We start from the raw sequence: 24,174 nt of genomic DNA, 5'->3' as shown, positions 1-24,174 counted from the left end.
ATTATGATGTATTGATGAAAGCCTAAAGGCAAAACAAATCAGATATAACTATTATTCTAATTAAAAAGCAAGTGATTCCCTAGATCCTTGTTGTTTGTGATGGTGAATTTTGTATGTCAACTTGGCTGAACCATGGTACCCAGCTATTTGGTCAAACATTATTCTGGGTGTTTCTGTGAGGGTGATTTTGGATGAGGTTAACATTTAAATCATCAGACTTTGAGTAAAGTAGATTGCTCTCCACAATGTGGGTGAGCCTCATCCAATCAGTTGAAAGTCTTACTAAAACAAAGACTTACCTCTTCCAGGAAAGATGGAAATTCCGCCAACAGATGTCTTTGGGCTTGAACTGCAACATTGGCTCTTCCCTGGGTTTCCAGCCTACCTGCCCAATCTGCAAATTTGGATTTGCCAGCCTTCATAGTCACATGACTGAACTCCTTAAAATAAATATCTTGTGGATTCTGTTTCTCTGAAGAACCCTGACTAAAACACTGCTCAAAGGGAGATAAGCAAACCCATAGGATCTATATAGCTAGCATGGAAATGCAGAATCTCAGACCCCTCCCTTGACCTATTATTGTTCAGAATCCACATTTTTACAGCATCCCCAGAAGACTGGTGTCACAGTTAAGGTAGAAAGTCCTACCTAGGATGATCAGAAATTCAAGATGTTTTTTTCCTTTTATGTTTGTAAGTATATCTCTGCTAGACTTGACATCTGTTTTCAGGGCATTGAGGGTCCTTTTACTTCAGGTTAGTTGAGTGCTTTGGACCAGTGACAGTGTTAATGAGAAAAATTGTTTCTGGTTCTATTTGACTATTACCACCACATGTTAAAAAAAAAAAAATTGATAAAACTCTTTCCAATTCTGTGATCTAAATCATTGTCACTGGGAAAGCCTAGTACATGTTCTGTTTGGATTAATGGAGTAGATTCAGAGGCTGCCCACATAAGAAAAAATATTTTGAAGGGTTATGAGTATCTAGATAAAAAATATGTACATATAAAATCATAATAGACCCACTTCTATGATGGTTGGATTTTGGTTAACAAAAACTCATTTATTCAAAAGGCTTTTAGAAAGCATCTACTTTGTGCCAGGCATTGTAATAAGCACTAGAGACTAAAATAAGTCTCATTCCTGTCTTTAAAAACCTTACAGTCAGTCCAGAAGATGGCTAATGTAAGAGAAATACCATGATACAGCTGTCTTCCACTAATGTCCATGAAAGGAGGAAGAGACAAATTTTTCTTTAACTGATTTTTTATTTTCTAATTTATCCCACATAAAATAATCAGCTGAGTTTTCCAAAATGGGTACTTCTTCATACCTCTTCTTTCTTAGACACTGTTAGTATATCTTTACTTTTTATTGAATTCACTTATTCATTTATTCATCAAATACTTATTGAGCACATCCTATGTACTAAGTGCTGGCCTTGGCCCTGGAAATCCAGCAGTAAACTAAATAATAAAGGTCTCATGGAGAGAAAAGTTAAATACTCACACATATAATTATATCCCTACATTGGCAATATGTGCTATGAAAGAAAAGGTCTGAATAATACAGCAAATCACAAGAGGGCATTATCTATACTAGGAGCTTCCCTGAGAGATGATATTTTCACTGATTCTTAAAGGAAGGTTAAGAGTTTCTCGGATGAATGGTTGTGGGATGAGGGTAAAGGAAAGAGTAGATTCCTTGGAAAGGCAGTAGTATTTTTCTGATGGATGACATCAGATAAAAGAGAGAAGGCCAACCCTTATGGCTCTTGTGTAACTGGGCAGAAGAATAGGTATTGGAATGAAGAAGAACCAGATCACTCAGGACCTTGAACAAGAACTGGAACTTTGTTCAAAGAGCAAGTCTGTTTCAACAGGCATCATCTAGTTTAGAATACACTTTTAAAGAATCGTTCTTATTGTCAATTACAAAATGTTATGGAATTGGCTAAAAATGGATTTTGGGGGCATGTTAGGATAAAATACAGGTTCTTTAGTTTGACATTCAGATCCCTCTGAGCTGAGGCCAAACCCGTCTTTCTAGTCTTCATTTCTACTTCTCCCTTATATCAATGTTCATTTCAGCCAGACTGGTCCGCTCACTATCTCCAGAACAAAACTTTGCTCAATCCTGATTTTTGCCTTTCCAGAATACCTCCTCACTACCTATTTTTCAAGAGCCATTTTTTTTTTAAATACCTACAGCACATGGTATTCCTAGGTGGTCTCCCATCCAAGTACTAAAGAGGCCCGACCCTGCTTAGCTTCCAAGACCAGATGAGATGGGGCACAGTCAGGGTGGCATGGCCATAGTTTCTATTTTTTTATTATTATTTTTAATTTTTTTAAGAGCCAGGGAAAATTTCATCTATCTTCAGTACCCTGGTTGAACATTATTCTTTTCTCTAAATATCTCAATTACGATTTTCCTGAAAATTTAAGACACTGTGGATTGTAAGAGACACATATTTTTGAACCACAAAGAAAGTGAATATTTTTAATTTTATTTGTTTATTTGTTTTTGTTTATTATTTTTTGACTCCTACAGCACCTAATCTTCCTAGGTGTCTCCCATCCAAGTACTAACCAGGCCTGACCTGCTTAGCTTCTGAGATCAGATGGGATTGAGCTTGTTCAGGGTGGCATGGCTGTAGATAAGAAAGTGAATAAATTCATAACAAAATCTTAATGTTAGCCTGTGAAGGTACATAAGTTGGTCATACCAGCTTAGTATTGCTTTGAAATTTCTCTCATCTATTTATCTACTTTTGGATCTCTCCCTTTCTTAGGTCCTATACAACACTTACTTGCTTTTTGCAAAAAAAAAAAAAAAATTAGATTGCAATTTATCCAATAACAACATTTTTCCTTACTACTATACTGAAGCCCAGTAATGAAATATTTAATATCCTTACTTTTTAGGTACATGATAAATTTTCATTTTATGTTGTTTCATGAAGACATTCTAAACAACGATTAAACTTAAAAAGTATAAAACCAACCATACATATTAATTCCACTGGAGTGGGACAATATAAATAGCTATGATCAAATTTGAGCACTACGATGACAGTTTTGCCATGACTGTTGTCTATATGCCAATGTTGGGCTCACCAAATGAACTAATACTATGAGCCCCCACCTCCTCTAACAAAAACAAAACAAAACAAAACCATCTACATTGCTAGCATTGTCACACATTCAGTCCTAAAGTTATCAATTGAGACCATGAATGAATTCCTCAAGTTCTTCTTTCCGATGTACTCTCAAAGTAAATCAACATTGGATAAAAACAAAGTATATAAACCTATTGACATTGCTATTTGCTTTAGAAGAAATATTGCAAAATTCTGATGTGCATGGAAACACGCACACACACATGCATGCCTATATACATGCACATACCTCTATGGAGAAACTGTAGTAAATTGAATGCATAACTATTATTAACGATATTCATTTAACAGTTCTCTGTTAACAAGGTACTTTATTTGAAGGATAGTGTCTCATTTAATTGTTAGACCACTCATGAAGTATGTATTATCACCCAGTTTGCAGGGAAGAAATTGAACCATAAAGAGGTTAAGTAACCTGTCTAAGAAGATAAATGACCTATGGTTCTATAGCCAATGTTTTTCCTAATCAGCCATATGATTTCCATGTCATTAATGTCTTATAGGTAGTTAATACCCAACAATCATAGTTTTATACACGCTCCTTTTCAGACTTCTATCAAAATTATAGCTAGGCTGATCTAGAGTTATGTGTCATATGAAAATTTTCATTACTTTACAAAGGGACTTACCTGTGTCTTTTATTCAAAAGTTTATTTTAAAAGTATGCTTCAATTTGTCAACTACTTACATGAGTGTGAAGAAAACAGAATGTTAGCTAGCACCTATCAACAATTAAAGATAAGTCTAGAAAAAAAGGGGGGGGTTCTGTACAGATTTTTTATCTTAACAATCCAACATTTTTTTAAACTAGAGTATTTACAATGATTTATATGCTACTTTTTCTCCAAGAGCTTTAAAATAGCTTAATGTAAAAAACAGTATACATGCCACAAATTAATCAAGACTGAAGTAAGCTAGCTAATAATTTGATTTACAAAATTATAGTAAATTAAGATTTTTACTTGGTGTGTCTTTTTAGGGGACAAAAGTATCTTGTGAATTTTACAAGACAGTTTACTTATTTCTTCTTCTTGAAACAAATATATGTCCATTAAGAAATGTCAGAAAATTACATCAATAAATTCTAAAGATGCACATTTCTTGAATGTTCATGTTTTATACAGATTTGTGTTATATATAAATAATACATAATATACACATACACACATTTATTAGGTGTCAATTTTCTGTAACTAAAATCTCTTCTGAAGAAACATTTATTTGAAATTTATCAATCCTTTTGGCTTCATGTCAATTCTTTTTTGTTCTTTTTACATTCAAGAATGAATCCCTTTCTCTCTCACACTTGGCTGTCTGTGGACTCCTACCCACTAGGACGATTTTAGAGAATGATTCAAATCCCTTTGCAGATATATCCTCCTCTGAAAACACTTTCATACCACAGCCAAGAAAGTTCACTGCTCCCTCTACAGATGCATTGTAAGTCTGTTAACACATGTATTATGCTCCATAGTAAACATTTGTTTTGTTGTCCTACAGAGAAGTTCTAGGAGGACAAGAGATATTGTCTTATATCTCCAGTATTTTACACTGTGCTTGAAGTTAAAAAAAAATTAAACTGAAATACAAAATACTAGTAAATATTCTTTAGTGCTTACTTTGTACCAGTCACAAGGGTTAATATTTCACACATATCTCTTCAACTTCACAACAACCTTTGGATCAAGAAATTATTATCTCTCAGATACAGATAAAGCCATTAGGCTTAGAGAAGTTAAGTAACTTGCCTGTGGCTACACAACTAATAAGTAACAGAGGAGGGCATTTGCACAGGGGCTTGTCTCCAAAGCTCATGAACTTAAAATACTACGGAAAAGTACGTATATTAAACTTATATAGATATTTACAAATATAGAGCATTTATCCACCAGAATTTCAGAGGCTAAGCACTCAGAATGAAAATTCCAAAATTATGGTCATAGCGATCTCTTTGTCTTTTGGTCTTACCCTCCCTCACACAGCTGACAGGCTTCCTTGCTATGTGTTAGAAGGATATATTACATTCTCCCCACTGCTCCCAGTTTCTCCTGCTGCAGAACTTATCAGACTCGGCATTATCGGCATTTTGGGCTGAATAATTCTACGTTATGGGGGACTGTCCTGGGCATTGTAGAATGTTTAGCAGCAGCCCTGGCCTCTACCTACAGGATGCCGATAGCTCCTCCTTCCTACTCCCAGTAGTGAAAACCAAAATGTCAAATGTCCTCTTGGGGGATGAAATTGCCTAAGACAGAAAATGGGTAATGTTACGAGTCATTGTCTATGACTTAGAATCTAAGTCTTACATTATTCGCTTCCAGAGGCTCTGAGCATCATCCTTACCTTGCTAGTGCAGATCCAGTGAATGCTTTTTCCCTTCTCTTACTGTTACATCTTTTACACAGAAGATACACAATAAATATTAAATCAGTGACAAGTAATTGCATCTAGGGCCTGCAGTTTTGATTGTTCATGTGGCAGGGCTAAGACTCAGAAGACACATTGTTGAGTTATTATCTTGTGACTTTTTGTAGGCCATCACAATCAGACCAAGAGTCTTTCAAAGAATCCATTTCCAAAGTTTAAGCTTAACAGCATAGTGTTAATGTTTGGAGCTAAATCAACAAGGCGCTATCCTAATTATGTAGGTCAGAATCCAGGTGACATCTAGACCTGAATGCAAATGTCGATTTTGTGGCTGCTCATGCTCCTAGAATCAGTTTCTCACTAGCAGAATAATGATGGATCAGAGACAAACATCTCTTGGGATGTGCTACCCATCGATCACCAACATAACAGATACTAAGTGTACCCCAATATACTGTATGTGCTACTGTTTGATTCATGTTAGGCTGCTTGGTAACTAGGCTTTATAGTGTTCACAGTGACCATTGGGTATGAATCCTTAAACGCTGTTCTTAATTTATAAGGCTGACTTTCTAACAGGAATGTAACTGCTTTAAGCCTACTTTTGAGCAGGAAAGCTGGGTTTGGGACTACCAAGGGTACACTGAGCCTATTAAGAACTTAGGAGAAATGAGAGATGATACCAAGGTGGTATTTGCCAGAACCCTGCTTGACTGTAAGCCTTATTTAGGCAAGTCAATAAACCAGATGCTATTCGAAGGACAAAATGATTTCAAAATGTTAAGTCATATTAACTTAGGAGCCAGACATAGTCACCTAGGCCTTGAGAGCCATGTGGACCTGTGCAGCCAGGGCTCGGGCATTGTTTTTTGGCAAGGTCAGAATTGTTCCCAAGTTCAACCACTTCCCTTCACACTATCACACCTTTTTATCTTAGCTCAATTATCCCCACTTTACTGATCTTCACAAGTGTTCATCCTACTCTACATTCAGAAGCAGGCTAAAATTATGGTTTAATGATAAGAGCTGAATTCCAGCAAAAGCTGGGAGAGCAAGAATAGATCAATTTTTCCAACTTATTTCTTACTTATATATACTTAAATATCTTAAAAATATATTTTGTAATGCATACTTTTTAGGGAAAGGTATTAGTGGATCATGAATCTTAAAATGAAGAACAAACATAGCAAAACATAGCTGTCCAAATAATCCAACATCTCTACATTTCATGAATGCTAATTCTGTTGCATCTCCTTTAGCAAAAAAAAAAAAAAAATTGTTTTAAATTTAATTTTTAATTAAAATTTTTCAATTTAAATAGCCGTAACCATTGACGAGACCTGGAGATCAAACCATTATTAAGAATACATCAGGGCTTTTCCCAAGTTTTGCACATGGTTCCTCATTTTTGCTTTTGCTAACAAAGTTCTGCCATTTATTAAGAGTTGCTAACCTTTTCCTTTTGCATTGCATCAACTAGCCCTGTGACTCGTAAAAAGTAGCCATTCGAAAAATGTTTAAGTTGAAATGCTAAACTATTTTGGTGCCCAAATTCCATTCCAAGTGGCCTTTTGTATTAAGCCAAATTATTTATTCTTCTCTGGGTATTAGAACTGTTTTAAGAAATAAACCCCTTAAAGGTATGCTGAAGCCTTTACATGCCTCACCTAGCCAAGCCAGAGGCCAACACAACAGGCTTCATCTTAATCTCCTTTAACAGTTTCTTTAAAAAATGTGAGTTAGTTGCCAAATAAGACTGGCTTTTAAAAATTCTTTAGGTCAAAGTGCAGTTTTAAATAAAAAAGTGAAATATTTGCTAGTCATGGATAAAAGTTCAAGTGCTACTCTTTTTTATCGGCTCTATTTCTATCTCCTTTTCCTTTTTTTGATTCCAAGTTAAATGAATATTTTAAGTTTAATTTTGACCATGAGTGCACTATAGTTAGTGGTATTCATTCGCATGTCATCATTCCCGTGGTTGTCTCTCGTGATGTAAGGAGGGTGGTGGTGTGGCATCCAAACAAAATCCAATTATAGGAGGTATATATAGTCCAACAGTTTTATCCTCCCATGAATGGCCAAACCAGTGTTTAAATATTCCAGATAGCTTCACTCTGATGACCAGTTAGGCCAAATCGGATTGACTTTATTTTAAAATTCTGCTCTTATCTTTAATCAACAGACTCATCCTTGGTATGCTACAGAGAAATGAAGCAATTGCCTCAAATAAAATAGAAATTAACATAACTTTTGCCTTAATAAATAATGAAAACAATGGGTACTGATATGATATTGACGTAATTAGTTAATGCCTTATTTTTATATTTCTTTACTGAAACAGTATAAAATTTCTGCAAAAGATGAAAAACATTGTTTTTGACCTACGCTAAACACTAAAGTTTTCAATGTTGAGACTTCTGCATCTACATTCTGGTCCTTTTGCACAATAAAGAGAGGAAAGCAAATGACCAATTGTGGATAAAACAGCGAATGGAACTCCAAACTGATTAAACCTTTGAAAATTGACCTATATGCTCAAAGTTAATTAATATCAAACCCATTAACTATCAAATATCTCATAACACTGTACAAAGAGCAAATTCATTTCTATGACATCAATATCTTAAACATATATCCTGGAGACAAGCAGTCCTTGACACAAGTATACTGGAGAAAGGAATTCTGCAAGAAGTTTGGTTAAGAGTACCTGCACTTGGTTTTTGCTTTCTTCTTTCACAGACAATCCCCAGAGCATGCTCTAACATGGCAGAAATTTGGCAGGGCTTTAAAAAAAAAATCTCCTCAAAACACATAAATTAATGTTTTAAGTAACAATCAAGTTGTCATTCTTAAATGAATTTTAATAGAATGTACAGTTTTCTAAAAAAATAAAAAAGCAAGAAACCAGAAAAAGATTTCCCTAAATGTTTAGCAGTCAACTGACATGTTTGCTGTATCATTATACTTTTAACCTAACACAATATCAAAATAATGGCCATTGATTTTAAATTCGTATTTATTAATTTTCATGAAACTTAAGAGATTAAAAACTTAAGGTGGTTATTCCTGCATATCTCAAGAAATAATTTGTAACATTTAAACTCTTTAACACATTGATGAGCACCAGCTGTTTTCAATCTATTTAAACATTTAATTTTCCATATTCTGAAAATGAATTCCACTGGTTTATAGATACAAATCTTGCAAACTATCCAATGAGTAAGGAACCCTGCCCTATTTTTAACATTCTAATTCCTCTTAGACCATTTGAAGGGTTAAATTTAGGAGTGGTAGAATTGCAATATCCAGTATCCCAAAGTTGAAACTTAGAATAAATCATTTCTAAATTAATTTAACCTTGTTTTTTTGGAAAATGTTTAGAGGAAACTGAAGAGCTTCACAGAAATATAGGAAGGATATATAGTTCCTTGAAAGTCAATTTAAAGAAACAAAACAGAAGACGCCCTGTACTAAGACCTCTTAACCAAAGAGGAGCCTCAGAACAGGAAATGAGAGATTAAACAATGATAGGTAAATCATTTCCTAGACTTCCGGCGATTCTTGGCAGCAAAGGGGTGTGCTTTTGGAAGAAAAAATCATCAGACACAAAGTGACTAATTAATCAAGTGACTTACTACAAATAAGAAAACCTGGTATTTGTTAAGATGGGCTTGTAGCAGCTTGCTGTGTTTGCTTCATAAAGACAACTGCAAACATACTTTTTGCCATATTGCATCTTTTTCCCAAAGTAAAATGTAACAATTTTCTGGATAATCTGATTAAACAAATGGGGCCTCTCAAGTTAGCCTGCTTGGGCTTGAATTAACTAGGCTAACATAGGATGACATTTCGTGATACCCTATACCTAAATCAAAAACAAGCTACATTTTCCACGTCTTTCCTAATATAAGAATCTGGTATCATGGTGATAAACTTGAGTCTAAAAACCAAATAGATTGGCAAAACATAGCCATGACTGCCTAAGAAAACTTTTTTTTTGCCTCAATTATAAACATTTCTATGTGTATACTGCATGCCTGTCACACAGAGGACATTTAATACGTTTGTTAAACTAAATGTGTTTCTCTGGTCTTGAATTAGCATCATGGCATTAATTCTTAGTACTGAAGAAAAAAGAAAAAGTCTCATAATTAATATTTTAGGGATGTCTCCTGACTGAATCAATTTAAGATTTTTCCCCCCAAACAACCTTCAAAACAAAGGCAAGTCAACAAATCTACAAAAACAAGATGGAAGAACAGGAGTAAATGATACAACCAAAGTAAGCTCTCATGATTAATACAGGTATATCAAATGCGTATTTCCTGATTGTTAGAATTATCTCTGAAAAATCATCAAATCTCCACATACTTTAAAGCAGCAACCTTAAGATAAAAATAACCTTATAGATAAGTGAAACTATTTCATTGAAATGCTAGCCTTAACATAAAATGTGGTTTCTTTCAGGTCCAGAAAAAAAAGGTGAAATAAGACAAAACAGCTCAGTTTAATTTCAAACGTTAATATATTTTCTATTTTATATTGAACATATGCATCTGTAACCCCTCATTTGCAGCAACTATCACATCCTCATAAAAGGGACAAAATTTGTAAGATGCCTCTTAAAATAAATATTCTTTTTTTATAAAATAATAAAACTTCAAATAAATATTCTTTACACTAAACAATATGTTGAAAAAATTAGAAAATAAAGGTTGAATTTTACTGTAACTGTACAATATACATGAAGTCCAAAGGGAAATCAGAGTCTTACAATAAAGGCTTTCTGTAAGGCAAAATACAATCTAAAACATACTGATTGATTCACATTCTTCTGAATGTACAACATATTAGTATAATATTTTGTGACTGTGCCATATAGCATGGCACAACTTGTTTTTCACAGTTGCAAATATTATTGTATATACAAAAATATAGCACATTATCTCTGAAGAAAACAATGGAAAAAAAAGTCATTTGCTAATTTACAAATTTTGCAAGAACTATTAACAAACAAAAATTTTGCCTAGGAGAGTGTCTGTTCCTTTAGCTTATGCAAGGTGTGAGTCGCCAGGTTCTGTATGTTATCCCATACTTTGAGCTCTGTTAGCTGAGTTCTAACAAGCATATCAGTTAAAATGGCACATGGACAAAAGCATTTCACTGCAAACAGCAAAGAATATCCCAACCCTCTGGTAACAGTGCCAAGATTATAACTGTTTAGTTGGCTGCATATGTGTTAAAAAGGAAAAAAGGAATAATCCTTATTATAGCAATATTCCTGATTAATGATGCTATGTTGGTTTTTCAAAGTTCCTGGGTGGGACAGTGGGAACTTTGCAGCAAACTGTGTTTGAGTTTTTACAACGACAACCAGGCCTGTTAACCCGGTCATAACACCCCTGGCACAATTTAAGGCAACCCTTGGCTGGAAGGTAACACCATAAACAAGGCAAAAAGAGGGACATGACGCCCATGGCCGACCAACGTGTACAACAGTGAGACTGGCTGCAAGAACACGGGTTGTCAGCACAGTTGTCCTCGTCATCATTAGAACAGTGATAGAAGAGACCTTTCACACAGCACACACAAGTCCCATAGTCAATCACGTTCTGGGCTGAGCAAAGGCACTGCTTGTCGCAGATCCAGTCTGACGGCAGAGGCCTCGGGTAGGTGCACTCCTTACACTTGCACTTGCCACAGTCCTCACACCTGTAGGCATGCAGGCCCAAATCTTCCTTGCTCAGTGGCTTAAGCTCACCTGGCTTGAGCTCTGATTTGGGCTGCACCCGGATTATCCCATCGGCAACTGGCCCAGAGAAGGATGGTCCCAACAGTCTCTGTTCGGAGGAACTGCTGCTGGTACTTGTCCTTGTACTGCTCCGGGACCCGGAGCTGACAGTGCTGATGGACCTGGACAGAGGGGCTCGTGCAGAAGAATGGACCGAGTGCTGGAGCCTGGGGGGCTGGCGGTGCTCAGGCAGACCATGGAGTCTCTCGTGTTTGTGCTGAGTGGAGGGGCGAGGAGCAGGTTTGAGCCCAGGTCTCGGAACCACAGTGGGCCCCTCTGTGTACTCATTGGTGTTTCGGATGGCTCTGATCTGATCCAGAGACAACACGTGTACCTGCTGGGTGAGGGCATCTCTGGGGTCAGGCTCCCCACGTTGCCTGCCACCATCACGGGGTGCCTGTAGCAAGGGCTGCGACCCGCTGCCACTCTGAGCTCTGGCCTCCATCAGGTCTTGGAAATGTGGTCACTCCAGCAGGCTTAGAACACATCTGAATTCCTGTGGAAAGCAAGAGGAAAAAGTAGGTTTATACTCCAGGATACTTCCCACTCTCCACCCACCTGAGTTAACTCTTCACTTTCCACTTCCTCTAAAGAAACAGGATTTGAAATGGAGTGGCTGTGGGAGTTATAGAATAGCCATATGATCAACGCCTGTTCCAAAACATAATTATGGCTCGGTACTGACAATTCTTTAATCCTGTGATGTGCAGTGACACAAGCTAACTTGTTTCAATCACACAAGTAACAATTTCTTATTCAAATAAAATTTGCAAGGTTCAAGATCAATGTAAAAATTGCAAGAAAGTAATGTTAGAACATAACATTGCTACTGACATTCTCAAAAGTTGAACACTTTTACCAAATTTTGAACTAGGTTTAAGATTATCAAGGCCATTTGCCTTAAATGTCAATACAGCTTAGAAATTTGTACTTTAATATATGATTTATCTAGTATTCTGTGACTTCATTAATAGCATGCAAAAAATAAGTATTCTCTCCCCAAGAAACAGTTATAAATTTTACAACAATCAGGTATTAACTTTATACAGTAGCACAAAGTTACAGAATTAAAAACAAATCGATTCAAATTCTGTTAGGTGCCAAAAGCACAATAAAGCAAACTCACACAACAAGCAATGAGACAGAAACTTATTTTCAACTTCTCAACTTGAGAATTGAACGTTCTACAGCCTGACTGCCTAGAACTTAAATTCTGCAGCTGAAAGGCTGTTCTGTTTTAGAAATAAATTATGTCAAGATCTTAACTGCTTTGCCTGTTTCCAAAAACTTAACAGTTGAGAACATAAACTGGTTGGTGATAACGGGAAGTGTTCTAAAAATTCAAGTGTCACATCACAAATCTAGCATTCTTCTGACAAGTAATCGCTTAAATTTCAAACCCTCTATAAATTTCAAAATTGTCATCCCCTTCATCACTAAAATCTACAATAAATAAAAACAGGCAAAAGTAGACCTTTATCCAACCTCCGCTTTTTTGAAAAGAGAGACAAGGCAGGTGACACACGCCTCTCAATTTGGAACAAGGCAGAGCTGGAAACCGGATCTCACTTCCAACAGAAAAGCAGACAAGACAACGATGCTCTTTGCTTTCACTCCATTTATCGGCTCTATCTACACCCCAGCACTGTCCTCAGCAGGTGGGACACAGTCGGGGCTCCAAGGGACTTTTTTTCTCTGGGCGGACTGCCGCAGCCCAGAGGCTAGGCTGCCCCCCCACCCCGCCCGCGCAATCCCGACACCCGCAGATAGGCGGGGGGCGCGGGCGCCTCGGAAAGGAACGTGCTGTGAAACGCTCGAGCACACTTCCCCCTCCCGTCCCTTTCCTGCTAAAATCTCCCCCACCCCTAGGCAAAGGTCACTTAGCCCACCACAAGGCGTTCTCGAAAAGGCCTTCGAACTTCGGGTACAGGTTTTCAGCCCAGTAGCCGCCAGGACGAAAGCCCTGCCTGAAACACAGAACCGGGACACGGAGGTCTAATCCACGTACACTGGGCGACTCGGCAGTGCACTGACCACAGGGTCACTGCCTGCAATCTGCACACGCCTGTATGTTAAAATTTAAGAAATACAGATGTGTGTGTATACACACACATCTGTATTTCTTAAAAGAAAAATTGCTTTTTAATTTAAGAACGTGTTGCAGGGCCCCACTGCACACGTCGGGTATGCAGAACCCAGATCCCTGGGCTGGGAACTTTTACTGTAGTGCAAAGAAGCTTCTTTGGGGGGAGGAAGGAGGGGTTCTTTCTTTTTTTTCTTTTTTTTTCTTCTCACGAAAGTGATTTCTGTCCATCCCTGGCCTCCTTCGCAGTCCGCCCCCCATCCCCCGCTTTGAAACTCCCATTAAGAACAGTGTGTGATCAGACTAAGGATTAGGAGGAAAGGACTTCAGCACAGGGGTGGGGCAAACACACACAGAACCGCTTTGTAAAAACGCACAGGTTTCCGAATTAAAAAACAGCAGCAACAAAAAAGTAGATCAGCCAAAGGAAATAGAAAAGTAGCCTCTTATGCCACCTATTTTCAGGTAATGGAAAACGATCGCGACCGCTTGATGACTTTCTTCCTGTGTTGGGTTAACCCAATCGTCCAAAAATAAAAAAAGCGTGACCCAGGCGGACCACGGCGAACGGAAAAAAGAGAAAGCTGCGCTTCCGAACCGCAGAGACCCGGCGCCAGGCAGGGCGACGCTCCCATCCGCACCCGGCTTGCCTCTGTCCACACGCGACAGGGGCGGGGGCTCCCCTCCACCCGGCACACTGTCCTTTTTTCACCCGTGGGGTCTCGGTGCCCCCGTGAGGCGAGCGACTCGCGCGCCCTCGGTCCCACCTCTCCCAGGATTTGCCTTCCCTGGAGAGGAACAGGTTAGAAATGCGGGCGCCTGCGACGGCGACCTGGGAATCACAAAGTGGTTTGCCTCCCTCTCTTTCGCCCTCGGCGCCGAATTCGCGGCCGACGCAGGGCCAGGAGCCGACCCGCGGCGAGCGGTCCGCCACCCCAACCCCCAAGAGCGCGGGCGCGTGGGGTCGGGCACCCTGCACCGGGCGCGCACTGCAGCCCCCGCCGGGATTTAGAGAAAGGGAGGCCCGAGGAGAGAGACCCCACTCCCGGACCGGCTGCACCTACTCCATGTTGCCCACAACGCGCCGACTACGGCGCCGGGAGTTGAAGAGCCGAACGCGCCTCACCGTGATCGCGGCTTTGCACCAACCCCTCTCTCCGTTGAATTCTCTTCTTCCTGCGATGTGCAAATAGATCCAGCCCCGATGCAAACTTTCCCCCCCTTCTTTCCAAACTCTGCTCCAGTCCAACTTCTGAGCAATCGGCGGTAGGGAAAAAAAGGAGAGGACTATCCTCAGCCAAGTCCCCAGCCGAAGAACACTCCGGGGTTCGTGGCTAGACGCGACCCCCTTTCCAGAAGCGCACGCGGAGTATTTCCTTTTTTTCTCAATGAACTGGAGGCCGAAGCGCCAATGGCGAGTCTCTTTTCCCGGCAGATGAGCGAATGAGGAAAGAAAACGGCCTTACAGAGAACCTAAAGGCAGATGGCTAAGTCGTGCGGCCGCCGCGTTGGAGCGGAGGCGGCGCGGGGACGCGGTGCCGCGGCCGGGCCGGGCGGGCGCGGGGGCCTGGGCGCTGCGCGCTCCGCCGGCCCCTCTCCGCTCGCGCTGCGGCGCGCAGCTCTCGGCGGTGCAGACTGGGCGTTGTGGAGGCGCGGCGGCGAGGCCGAGGCGGGGGCGGTGGGTGCGGAGGAGGAGGCGGCGGCGGAGGCGGAGGCGGAGGCGGAGGCGGAGGAGGAGGAGGGTCTGGGGCCCGGCCGGGGGGGGGGCTCGCCGTTGGCTTGCGCCCTCGCCTTTCCGGAGGAGGCAGGGAGCTCTGCGGCGGCCGCGGCAGCAGTAAATGGCGTCATGTGGATCCGAGGCGGAACAGAGCAGTTGTTGTCCCAGAGGATATATCGCATCCGGTCCCAGCTCATTGGCTCCGCGGGGCTACATTCACTCACACTCCAGCGCCCGCCAGCGCTCCGAGCCACAGGAGGCATTCAAAAGGGCAACCGCGCCGCCCTGCGCGTCCCGAGGCCGGTCCTGCCGCCCGCGCGCCGTCACGCGGGGCGCCCGCGGGGCCGGACTGGGCACGGCAGGGTTAGTTTATCTAGTTTCAAGGAAACACTGACCTTAAGGTTTCCCCAGAGGCCACGAGGACGAGCCATAGGCTCGAGCTGACTTATGGAACTTTCTCCTCGCCACTTAGGAAAAGAGAATGAACATTGAAAAACTAATCCTGGCCACGCAGTGTTAGCATTTAAAACAAGTTGCAGGTTTTAAGACTTTATTCAGAATCCATTTCAAGCCCACCTCTCCCCTTTTCTGGTCCCCCTCGAGGGGGCGACGGGGAGAGAAGGAGGGGGAGGGGAAGGGGAGCGGGAAGTGAGGTGGGAGGGCTATTGGTTTATTCTTTGTCTACTGGATTAACCCGATTATACACCAGGCACCAGCACCAACCGCCTCCCCCACCTCAGAGGGGTGTACAAGAGGAACGGAATGCAGATTCAGGTTTCAAGTGCTTTACGCCCTGACCGGGATTTGCTTTTTTATTGTGTCGATTTGTAGATTTCGTTTTAATATTAGATTTTATTTTTGAAGGGGGAGTTAGAAAAATATTTCTTGATGTTTTGTTTGACACAATAGCTGAAGGAAATTCCACAGTCTACGCCTTTTTAAAATTAGTTAAGTAATACGCACATACACGACTACTAAGGGCGACATCACGGGTTTCTGAAATGGGAGGAGGGAGGCACTCTGTTTCGTTGAAGATTTCCTCCGCTTACCCAGAAAAGTCATCCTTGATTTTTTATTCTTATCACCGAGGACAATTATCAAGAAGATTCTATTGCCCATTTGGAATGTAGACTGTACTTTACTACTTTAAAAATAGAATTATATGTAAAGATAGAAATGCATACATATGCACTGCTCTGCCGTTCACTAAGAAACGTTTGCACGTGGGCGCACTAGTGAGAAATTAACACTTCCTCACGCACATTCCTAATACTGGATTCAAATGATTTACAGAATGTTTTTACTTTACAGAAAAGTACTTACTACTCCCGAATAGCACCTGCGATCTTGCCCCCGTGCAAAGTTAGAGTTATTGAAACAGTGCTAGGAAAACGTGCTTAACTCCCCGGGTCCAGCTCCAGCCCACAATCGTTCGCAGCTGCCCTGGCACTTGCTGCCTTATCCTGAGCTCTCGCTCTAGAATGTCCCGGACGCATTCCCTGCCGCGCTGCGCTCCCGCCCTGCCTTCTCCATGTTTCTCTAGGGTTGTCTGCCCTCGCCCGGGGTTTGGAACTAGAGATGGCAGGGGAAGTGGCATGCGTTATTTCCGGGCGCTGGCCTACGTCCCCACACTCCTCCAGTGAAGGTGGACGAGGCTACGTCGGCCGGCTCCGCGGCGTCCCGGCTGCTGCAGGCACCGGTCGACCCGGCTTTCCAGGTCCAGGCCGCTCGCCCGTCGCCCTAGTCCTTTGAGCCACCGCGTGAACGCAGGCGTCGTGTAGTTTACGGCCCCGTCAGGCCACCAGGGGGCGCCCGTCCGGCGCGGGGCTGGAGCTCCCTTCCCATTACTCAACGAGGGTAGGCGAGGTTACCTTTCAAAATGTACTGTAGGCCGGCTGTTTCGAAAAAAAAAAAAAAGGAAAGAAAGAAAGAAAGAGAAAGAAAGAAAGAAAGAAAAAAAGAGCTTTATAACATAAATGCCACAACAGGTAATTTTCCCTATCATCTCCTCGGACACGTTCCGTTTGGAATGCGAAATGAACACCTAGGTTCCGAAGAACTCCAGCTTTTACCAAGGGAAGGAGTTGGGGGCCAAAGCCAGATTGTACAAAGCTGGTCGGGAATGCGCTGTTAGTCTGCGGTCAGGCAGTCTTAGGCAGGACAGGTGAAACAAACGCCTTCTCTTCGCCTCTTCAAACCCCTTTACCCTGCGACTGCTTCCTATGAAACTCTTGTGCCCATTCTCTTCTCCCAGCACTGCGGGGACTCTGTAAAGACACGTTGTTCTGGATCAAAGCATAAAATGGAATTTAAATCAGGAGCTTCTGCCTTGTTAGAGCACCTTATATTTTATTGAGTCAATGGGGAAGAAGCTAGGAATTTATATTTATCTTTCATGAGCTAGAAGGAATCCCATGTAAGCTAGCTCTCCCCTCCTCCCCCACAGCCTCCAGTTTGCTGGCTGGAAAAACATTTAACCTGTAATTTAAGCACAAGGTAAAAACAAGAATCAGTTGGATTCTTTCTAATTTACTCCTTACTATTTATTTTATTTAGTCCAATTATTATTTTTCAGACGTGCTGTATAAAGCAGTATATTGTACCTCCAAAGTTTATTTAGGGAGTTATAATCCCAAAGAGGAATTATGTTTATGTGTGTATGCATGTACATGCACACACAATGAAGTGTTTGGTGCAGCTCTTGTAATGTTTTCCCAAATCGATTCTCATGTTGCATTCCAAAATTATGACTGGGATTAATTTTGAAAGATTCTTCAGAATTATGAAAGAATATTATGTAAAACTTCACAAAGACGTCCATTTCAATCGTGTCGTTAAAGGTTCCAGAGAGGCAGCATAGTTATTACCATTTGCCTAATGCTGAATCCATGGAAACTCGTGCAGCACCAACACTCACCTCCAGGTTCTGGGGGATACACCAGGTAACGGTGCCTTCCTACCCTAACCATGGAACAGGACTGTGTGGCATACATTTGGAAGCTCACCTCTGCCTTTATTTTATTTTCTGTATTCATTTATTTGGGTTAATTTCATTTTATAACTATTATTCTCAATTTTTTTTTTTGTTAATGAGGCAGTATATAAACTTATGTGATTTTTGCCTCCCCCAATCTTTGCTAGAAGGCATCAATAGAGATGACGTAGACATGCCTCTTTACCAGTAGGTATGTGGGCAGAGTTAAGTCAGATATTTTCAAGGTTGCACTACTCAATTCACCTAAGTTTTTGAATATATTTAGCAATGGGTGAATGTAGCTTTAAACAACTCTAGTTTGAGTTTGTGTGTGTGATTGATCAAACTACTTTGGCCTTACTTGGTTCAGATACAGTTTTAATAACCAATGAGAAATCTTGCAGTGATATGATGCATTCTTGAGATAAGAATTAATAACTTGATTATTTGGTTATTTGTTAGTTTTATAAACAAGACAATTTATTTATATATTCACATTTAAAGTTGGTCCAGAACACACCAGTGTATACTGCTTCCAAGAGTAACAGTTTAGGTCGCTCAACTATTATTTCTCCTCAATTGCAATAGTAAACATAATTTATGCAGGGACTCTTCTCAGAGGGACCTTCCTCAATTAAAGGGCTTTGCAATAATGGACCTTTTGATTTGGCAGCCATGACTTTAGTCACTTCACTTTTAGAATTGCCTTTATTTTTCAAATTCTGTTGATAATGCCTCTGGGAAGGAATTGGGAGTGGCTGCACTAAAAGATGCAAATGGATTCAAAATAGACCCCTGGGGTTTTTATCTAGATAGCTTGGGGAACTGGGGACAATTGATCTCTGCATTTAACCTTCTTTGGTGGTGTCCTTTATCTCTAACTAAACTGGAGGAAAGATTTGGAATTATTTCAAGGTAAGAGGAGTGGTCTTGATGAAGCTGACCTTGAACTGGAGGCTCCTGTGAGTCTAGTCTTTTTCTAAGATCTTATATTCAACCTGATGATTCCTACTGGTCCTGCTAGATCTGAGCAATTGTTATTACAATTTCTGCAAAGTTAGTTGTGGACTGAAGTTCTGAAACAAGGCAAAACAAGATTTCTGTGCTGGCCAGCATGATTTTTCTCATATTTCCAATATATTTGTCATTTCACTTGAAGACCAAGCTTCTTCCTTTGTAGGACTGATGTGTGCAGAGAAAGTCGAATCAGTGAAAACACTGCATTGTTGCTTTGACTCCCCTTTCCCCCAAGAGCCCTATGTTTACTTGTTTTTCTGTTTAACAGTTGATCGCTTTTTTTCCGGAATCTTTTTAACCCAGATGCTGAAGCTTCATATAAGGGAAAATTGTGAATTGAAATGAAGATTTGGATATTACTGGCCAAGTTTTGTAGCAGTAGGAAGATTTTAGCCTCGGAATAAATGGTAAACCTTTGGAGACTAGATCAACTGTGGACACTAGATCAAAAGGGCATAGGAAGTTCAACCTGTTCTCTAACGAAGATGTAGTCAAACAGATTCCACTAAACCCATTCTTATGGTCCAGATGCCTCAATATCAAGGCTGCCAGCTAGCCCTGAATGAATCTCAGTTAACAGGTCAAATCTAAAAATATTCGGTTTGGTAAATGGACTAAGAGTGCATGCAGATTTAATTTGTTCCTTTGGAGAGGAAGTGTTTTGAAGTTACAGTGAATTGTGAATCATTTGAGAACATTGTGGGGTTATATAAAACAGCTTTTCTATATAGTCTGTTTTGGGTGTGACTCTTTAAAAAGAGAGATTATTCCAAGAATCTGGAGAGTCTATCAGGCCTGCTTTGGACGTCTTTGTTAGGGGACGGGAATGGAAATGAAAGATACTGCAACATCTCAATCTTAAAAAAAGAAAACACTCGGATCCCCATAAACATTAGATACTCAATAAGTGCTTGTCAATAAATGAAATTAATGAACATAATTAAAATAGGTCAATATTTTGTATCTTAATTTTGTGGCAAAAAATTAAGATTTTAAAAAAATTTTTAATAGCAGAATTTAAGAGTTCCACCAGTCTGGAAATTACCATTGTGTTTTGCATAATCATCAGGCAGTGACTGAAATAAGTTTGTTAAGACCATTATTTTTAATCGGTGAAGTGGTATATATTATAAAGTTAAAAAATAAGTTCTTATGGAAATTTTATGTAATAGAAAAGAAGCCTGTAAGGAACACCTATTCTTAAACTATATGATAAAGAAATTAACAAAGAGGCCGATGGTGGGTGGCTGGAGAATATAGGTCAAAGTAGACTGTTATGAGTTTCTTACTTTGAAAAGTGCATTTGGCAAAAGTATGACTGTTATTAAATTAAGTACTAATCTGTAATTTCAAATGAAGAAATGATCACTTCGTTAACTTTTAAGAACATGTTTTAAAAATAACTGCGGGAAACCCACCAAGTAGTGAACGATTTTGCCTTTCGTGTTCTTTGTGAAAATCTTGCCATTCTGAGAAATACTCTTCTTACCCTGGTTTGACAGTGCAGACATACTTGTATTATAACCTAAAAGATGTTAAAACTATGGACTTGCAAAATTATAAATTAGATCTTCAAAATCATAATTCTCTCTATTTTTTTAACTGAAATTCCTAAAAGCAAATGATACTGAGGTCAAACTTTTAAATATCCTAATAGATTCTGAAGGCTTTGAAAGTTCAAGAGATCTAGATTTGGAGTCAGTGTGGACCACTTTGGGCAAATCTGAAGCATTTAATCATCCCTGGCTTCTGATTATTCCTAGGGTAAAGATTCAAGTCCTTAAGTCAACTTCACGGTCCTACAGTCCAGTTCCTTTTTATCCCCAGCCTCCTCTTACACCATATTCCCCTGCTTTCTGTCCTGCAGCTATAACCGCTATCTTTTAATTGCTGAAAAGTACCTCTCCTGCAATAGGAACTTTGTGTGTATATGCTGTACCCCCATTCACTTCTGGCCTTTTGCCATGTTAATTCCGATTTATCTTTCAAACCGCTGTTGTCATTGTCTCTGGAGAGCTTTTTCTGACCTCTCTAACTAGGTCAGGCCCTTCTCTGACCCTCTCTGATACAAACATATATGTAATTAAATGATTGATTGATTAATTACTGTCTCCTTCACTGTCTTTTAAACTGCCTGAGGTCTGGAATCCAAGTCAGATTTTGCCCGCCATTTTATCCCCAGCCCTGAAGGGCCTGGCACATACAAGGAATGCAGACATTATTTTTAAATAGGATGAATGAATAAAATTATTAACTTTAGTTCCCATCTGTAAAAGGGTTGCTGTGAAGACTGAATGATGTAAACTATCTACAAAGTCTAGCAAGTGAGCAGCTCTCAATGAGTAGCAGTGATCATCGAGGTTTAGAACAAGTTTTAATGACTGTTATTAGCTTTATTTAGCTATTAATAGTCAGTATTTTTATATAAAGCTTAATCTTACATTGATTTATGTTTTCATGTGTGACCTTTTCTGAGTAGGTAGAGCACTTTAGGGAAGAAGGGATCTATTTAGCTGATGTGGTAGTTTCTGACTGGAATGTCTACTTACTGAATTGCCTGTCCAAGAAGTCTGGAGGCTTAAGAAATGTGAGTTCCTTCTCTGAGAGTGGCTTCCACATTTGGGCTCTTACTTGGCACTGAATTTAACTGTATGTTTTGGGGATAGAGGCTTGTGTCTGCAATGGTGTTCAAGCTCCATCTCGTTAGGAGGAAGATATACACTCACATCAAATGAGGGGTGGCAGAGGTTTTTGTTGTACACTAGAATGCAGTGATATTTCAGTGTTCTGAATTCTTTAGGTTATTATGGTGGTATAAAGGTGAATTTGCACATGACTCATAGTAATAATGATCAAACACAATCCTTAGGTTTAGAGTCTTACATTATGCAACAAGTCCTATTCTCCAGCATTCTGGGGAAAACATATGTCAAAGACTCTAACTTATTTAATATCAACATGGCGTGGACTTCTTGGGGCAGAATTCCTTGGCCTTAGCCTGGGAGCTGCTGACTGTATCACTTTGCTCAGTGGGCTTGAGATGAGAACTAGCTAGTTTCTTACTGCAAGGAGCTAAAACTCTAAATGGGGAAACGAGGCAAATAGCCATGAAAATACTAGAAAGCCATTGGAGGGAACCCACTTAGGCAGTTTTTGACTGGGTGCTATTGATGCTTGAGGGTTTGCTGGCCCTGTGGAATTAAGGAAGCTTGTGAAGGAGGCAGCCTCTGATCAGGGCAATGGGTTGGCTGTTTGATCTCCTTGGACCCTGGTTAACAGATCTGTCATCCTCTCATTTTGGCAGTATGAACTTTAAGCGGTTTATTAAAAAGCTAAAATTCTATGAATATATACCAAGAGTGTGGTTGGAAAAGGTCCTTATGTTTATACTACTGTAACTTTGTAATGGAATTCAGCTAAGACAGTTCTAGACAGAAGCCAAAATACTGTATTTGAATTTCACCAAAGAATCCTTTAAGTATATTCAAGACATCATTTCAACTTCAGGTGGGGCCTGGGTTTATGGCAACAAATGATTTTCTAAACATTTTTGGCATCCTTTTCCCAAGACCTTCCTACAATTATTAAAATACGTTGTTTTTATGGCCTACCTTCTTAATCACTTTTCAAATTATTAGTGGAGTATGATACTTCTGAAATCTACTACCCATGGTACCTGAAGGGCAAAAGCCATCTTCCATGTAGCAATGATTAACGTAATATATAGCTCAGTAGGTATTATAAATCGAATCAGCTGTGATTTAGCATGCATTCAGCAATAGTGTGGGAGCTTTTACCAAAAAACTCTAGTTTATTTTGATGATTACTTTCTATTTATATCGAGTACTTTATATTTTAGAATTATCTATAGATAACTGACTCTCCATTTTCCCTATTACTGCTTTCCAATGACAAATGAATTACTTTCATTTTTTTTCTGAGTTACATGCTCACTGTAAGAAAAAATAGTTAAACAATTCAGATAACTATAAATAAATAAAAATACCATCATGATTAATATGAAATGAATATTTGTTTTAAAAATCCTTCATTGCTAGTCATTAGAGTCCCCATTTTTGAAGACTCAGGGGACAGGTGGTTTTGCCAGAATAAACAATGCTGTGACAAGCCTTGTTCTTCATATATATTTGCACATTTGCCTTATGTTCATAACATATGTCAAAGGACAAAACTAAAGCAATTTAGTAATAAGTTTGATGTCTTTTATTCAAGGGAAAACAATTCATGGATTGGGGGAGGCTGTGCTTCACAAGCCGTAGAACACATTTCTCAACAGACGGTTTCAAAGAAATCGAATTTGAGGCAAATTTGGGCCTATTAAAATTCTGATAATTTTTCTGATGAGGTTACTAAAAGATTATTCCAGTTTACATGTTTATTCTCAGTTTATGAGAGGGACTGTTTCTCCAAAACTGTCACCAATAGTGAGTTTTGTCAAAAATTTTCATCCATGCTTATCTGATAGGTGACTCTTGGTATCTTGTTTCATTTTGTGTTTTTTGGTTTCCATATGAAGTTAAGCATATTTTCCTATGTTTACTAGAAATTTGCATTTTTTTCCTGTGAATTCAATTTTGTATTCTTTTTTCTAAAAATTTTTTATTCTTTTTTCTATTATTTTAAGCGAGGCAACCCTTGGTTGACCTCATAGATTGCAAGGACCTTGTCAGCTTACAGTCCTTTATTTTTAATTAATTTGTTTTTTACGCCTACAGCACCTGGTGTTCCTAGGTGGTCTCCTATCCAAGCACTAACCAGACCCAACAACTTTGAATTCTTTATTCATGTTTTAATGGAGGTGCTTTGTTTATTTTGTTTATTTTGGTCTTTCTTATTTTAAAATGCAAACATTTCACCCCCCATCATTTTCCATGTATCTTTCAAACTTACTTTTGTTTATTTATGTATTTGTTTGTTTTGTTTTGTCTTTTGCCGAATAAGATGTTTTTCAATTTGTATGGAAACTCATGTCTATCAATTTTTTTCATTTATGATTTCTGGCTGTGCTCAGTTGCTTAAAA

General features: G+C 39.6%; 1 protein-coding gene and 1 pseudogene across 2 annotated transcripts; both read right to left on the bottom strand.

The window, feature by feature from the left end:
- Positions 1-2,203: 2,203 nt before the first annotated feature.
- On the bottom strand, positions 2,204-2,322 carry LOC118609722 (annotated as a pseudogene).
- A 7,734-nt stretch (positions 2,323-10,056) lies between these two features.
- SPRY2 (sprouty RTK signaling antagonist 2) lies at positions 10,057-15,056 on the bottom strand. 2 transcript variants are annotated; one of them, XM_016159028.2, is made up of 2 exons: positions 14,551-15,056; positions 10,057-11,837 (listed from the first exon to the last, which is right to left on the bottom strand). In XM_016159028.2, the coding sequence occupies exon 2, from the start codon at positions 11,784-11,786 to the stop codon at positions 10,845-10,847; it is 942 nt and encodes a 313-aa protein (XP_016014514.1). In that variant the 5' UTR covers positions 11,787-11,837; positions 14,551-15,056; the 3' UTR covers positions 10,057-10,844. The 2 variants fall into 2 exon arrangements, with proteins under 2 accessions (XP_016014514.1, XP_016014515.1); XM_016159029.2 differs by lacking the exon at positions 14,551-15,056 and adding an exon at positions 12,816-14,518.
- Positions 15,057-24,174: the final 9,118 nt, after the last annotated feature.

This window comes from Rousettus aegyptiacus, unplaced genomic scaffold (assembly GCF_014176215.1).
Source record: "Rousettus aegyptiacus isolate mRouAeg1 unplaced genomic scaffold, mRouAeg1.p scaffold_m13_p_11, whole genome shotgun sequence".
NCBI classification, from domain to species: Eukaryota; Metazoa; Chordata; class Mammalia; order Chiroptera; family Pteropodidae; genus Rousettus; species Rousettus aegyptiacus.
The sequence above is the reverse complement of the archived record's forward strand: the minus strand, read 5'-3'. Positions and strand labels throughout refer to the sequence as shown.

Excerpts from the sequence above, each read along its gene's own strand:
- SPRY2 (XM_016159028.2), bottom strand. The coding sequence starts at position 11,786 with ATGGAGGCCAGAGCTCAGAGTGGCAGCGGGTCGCAGCCCTTGCTACAG.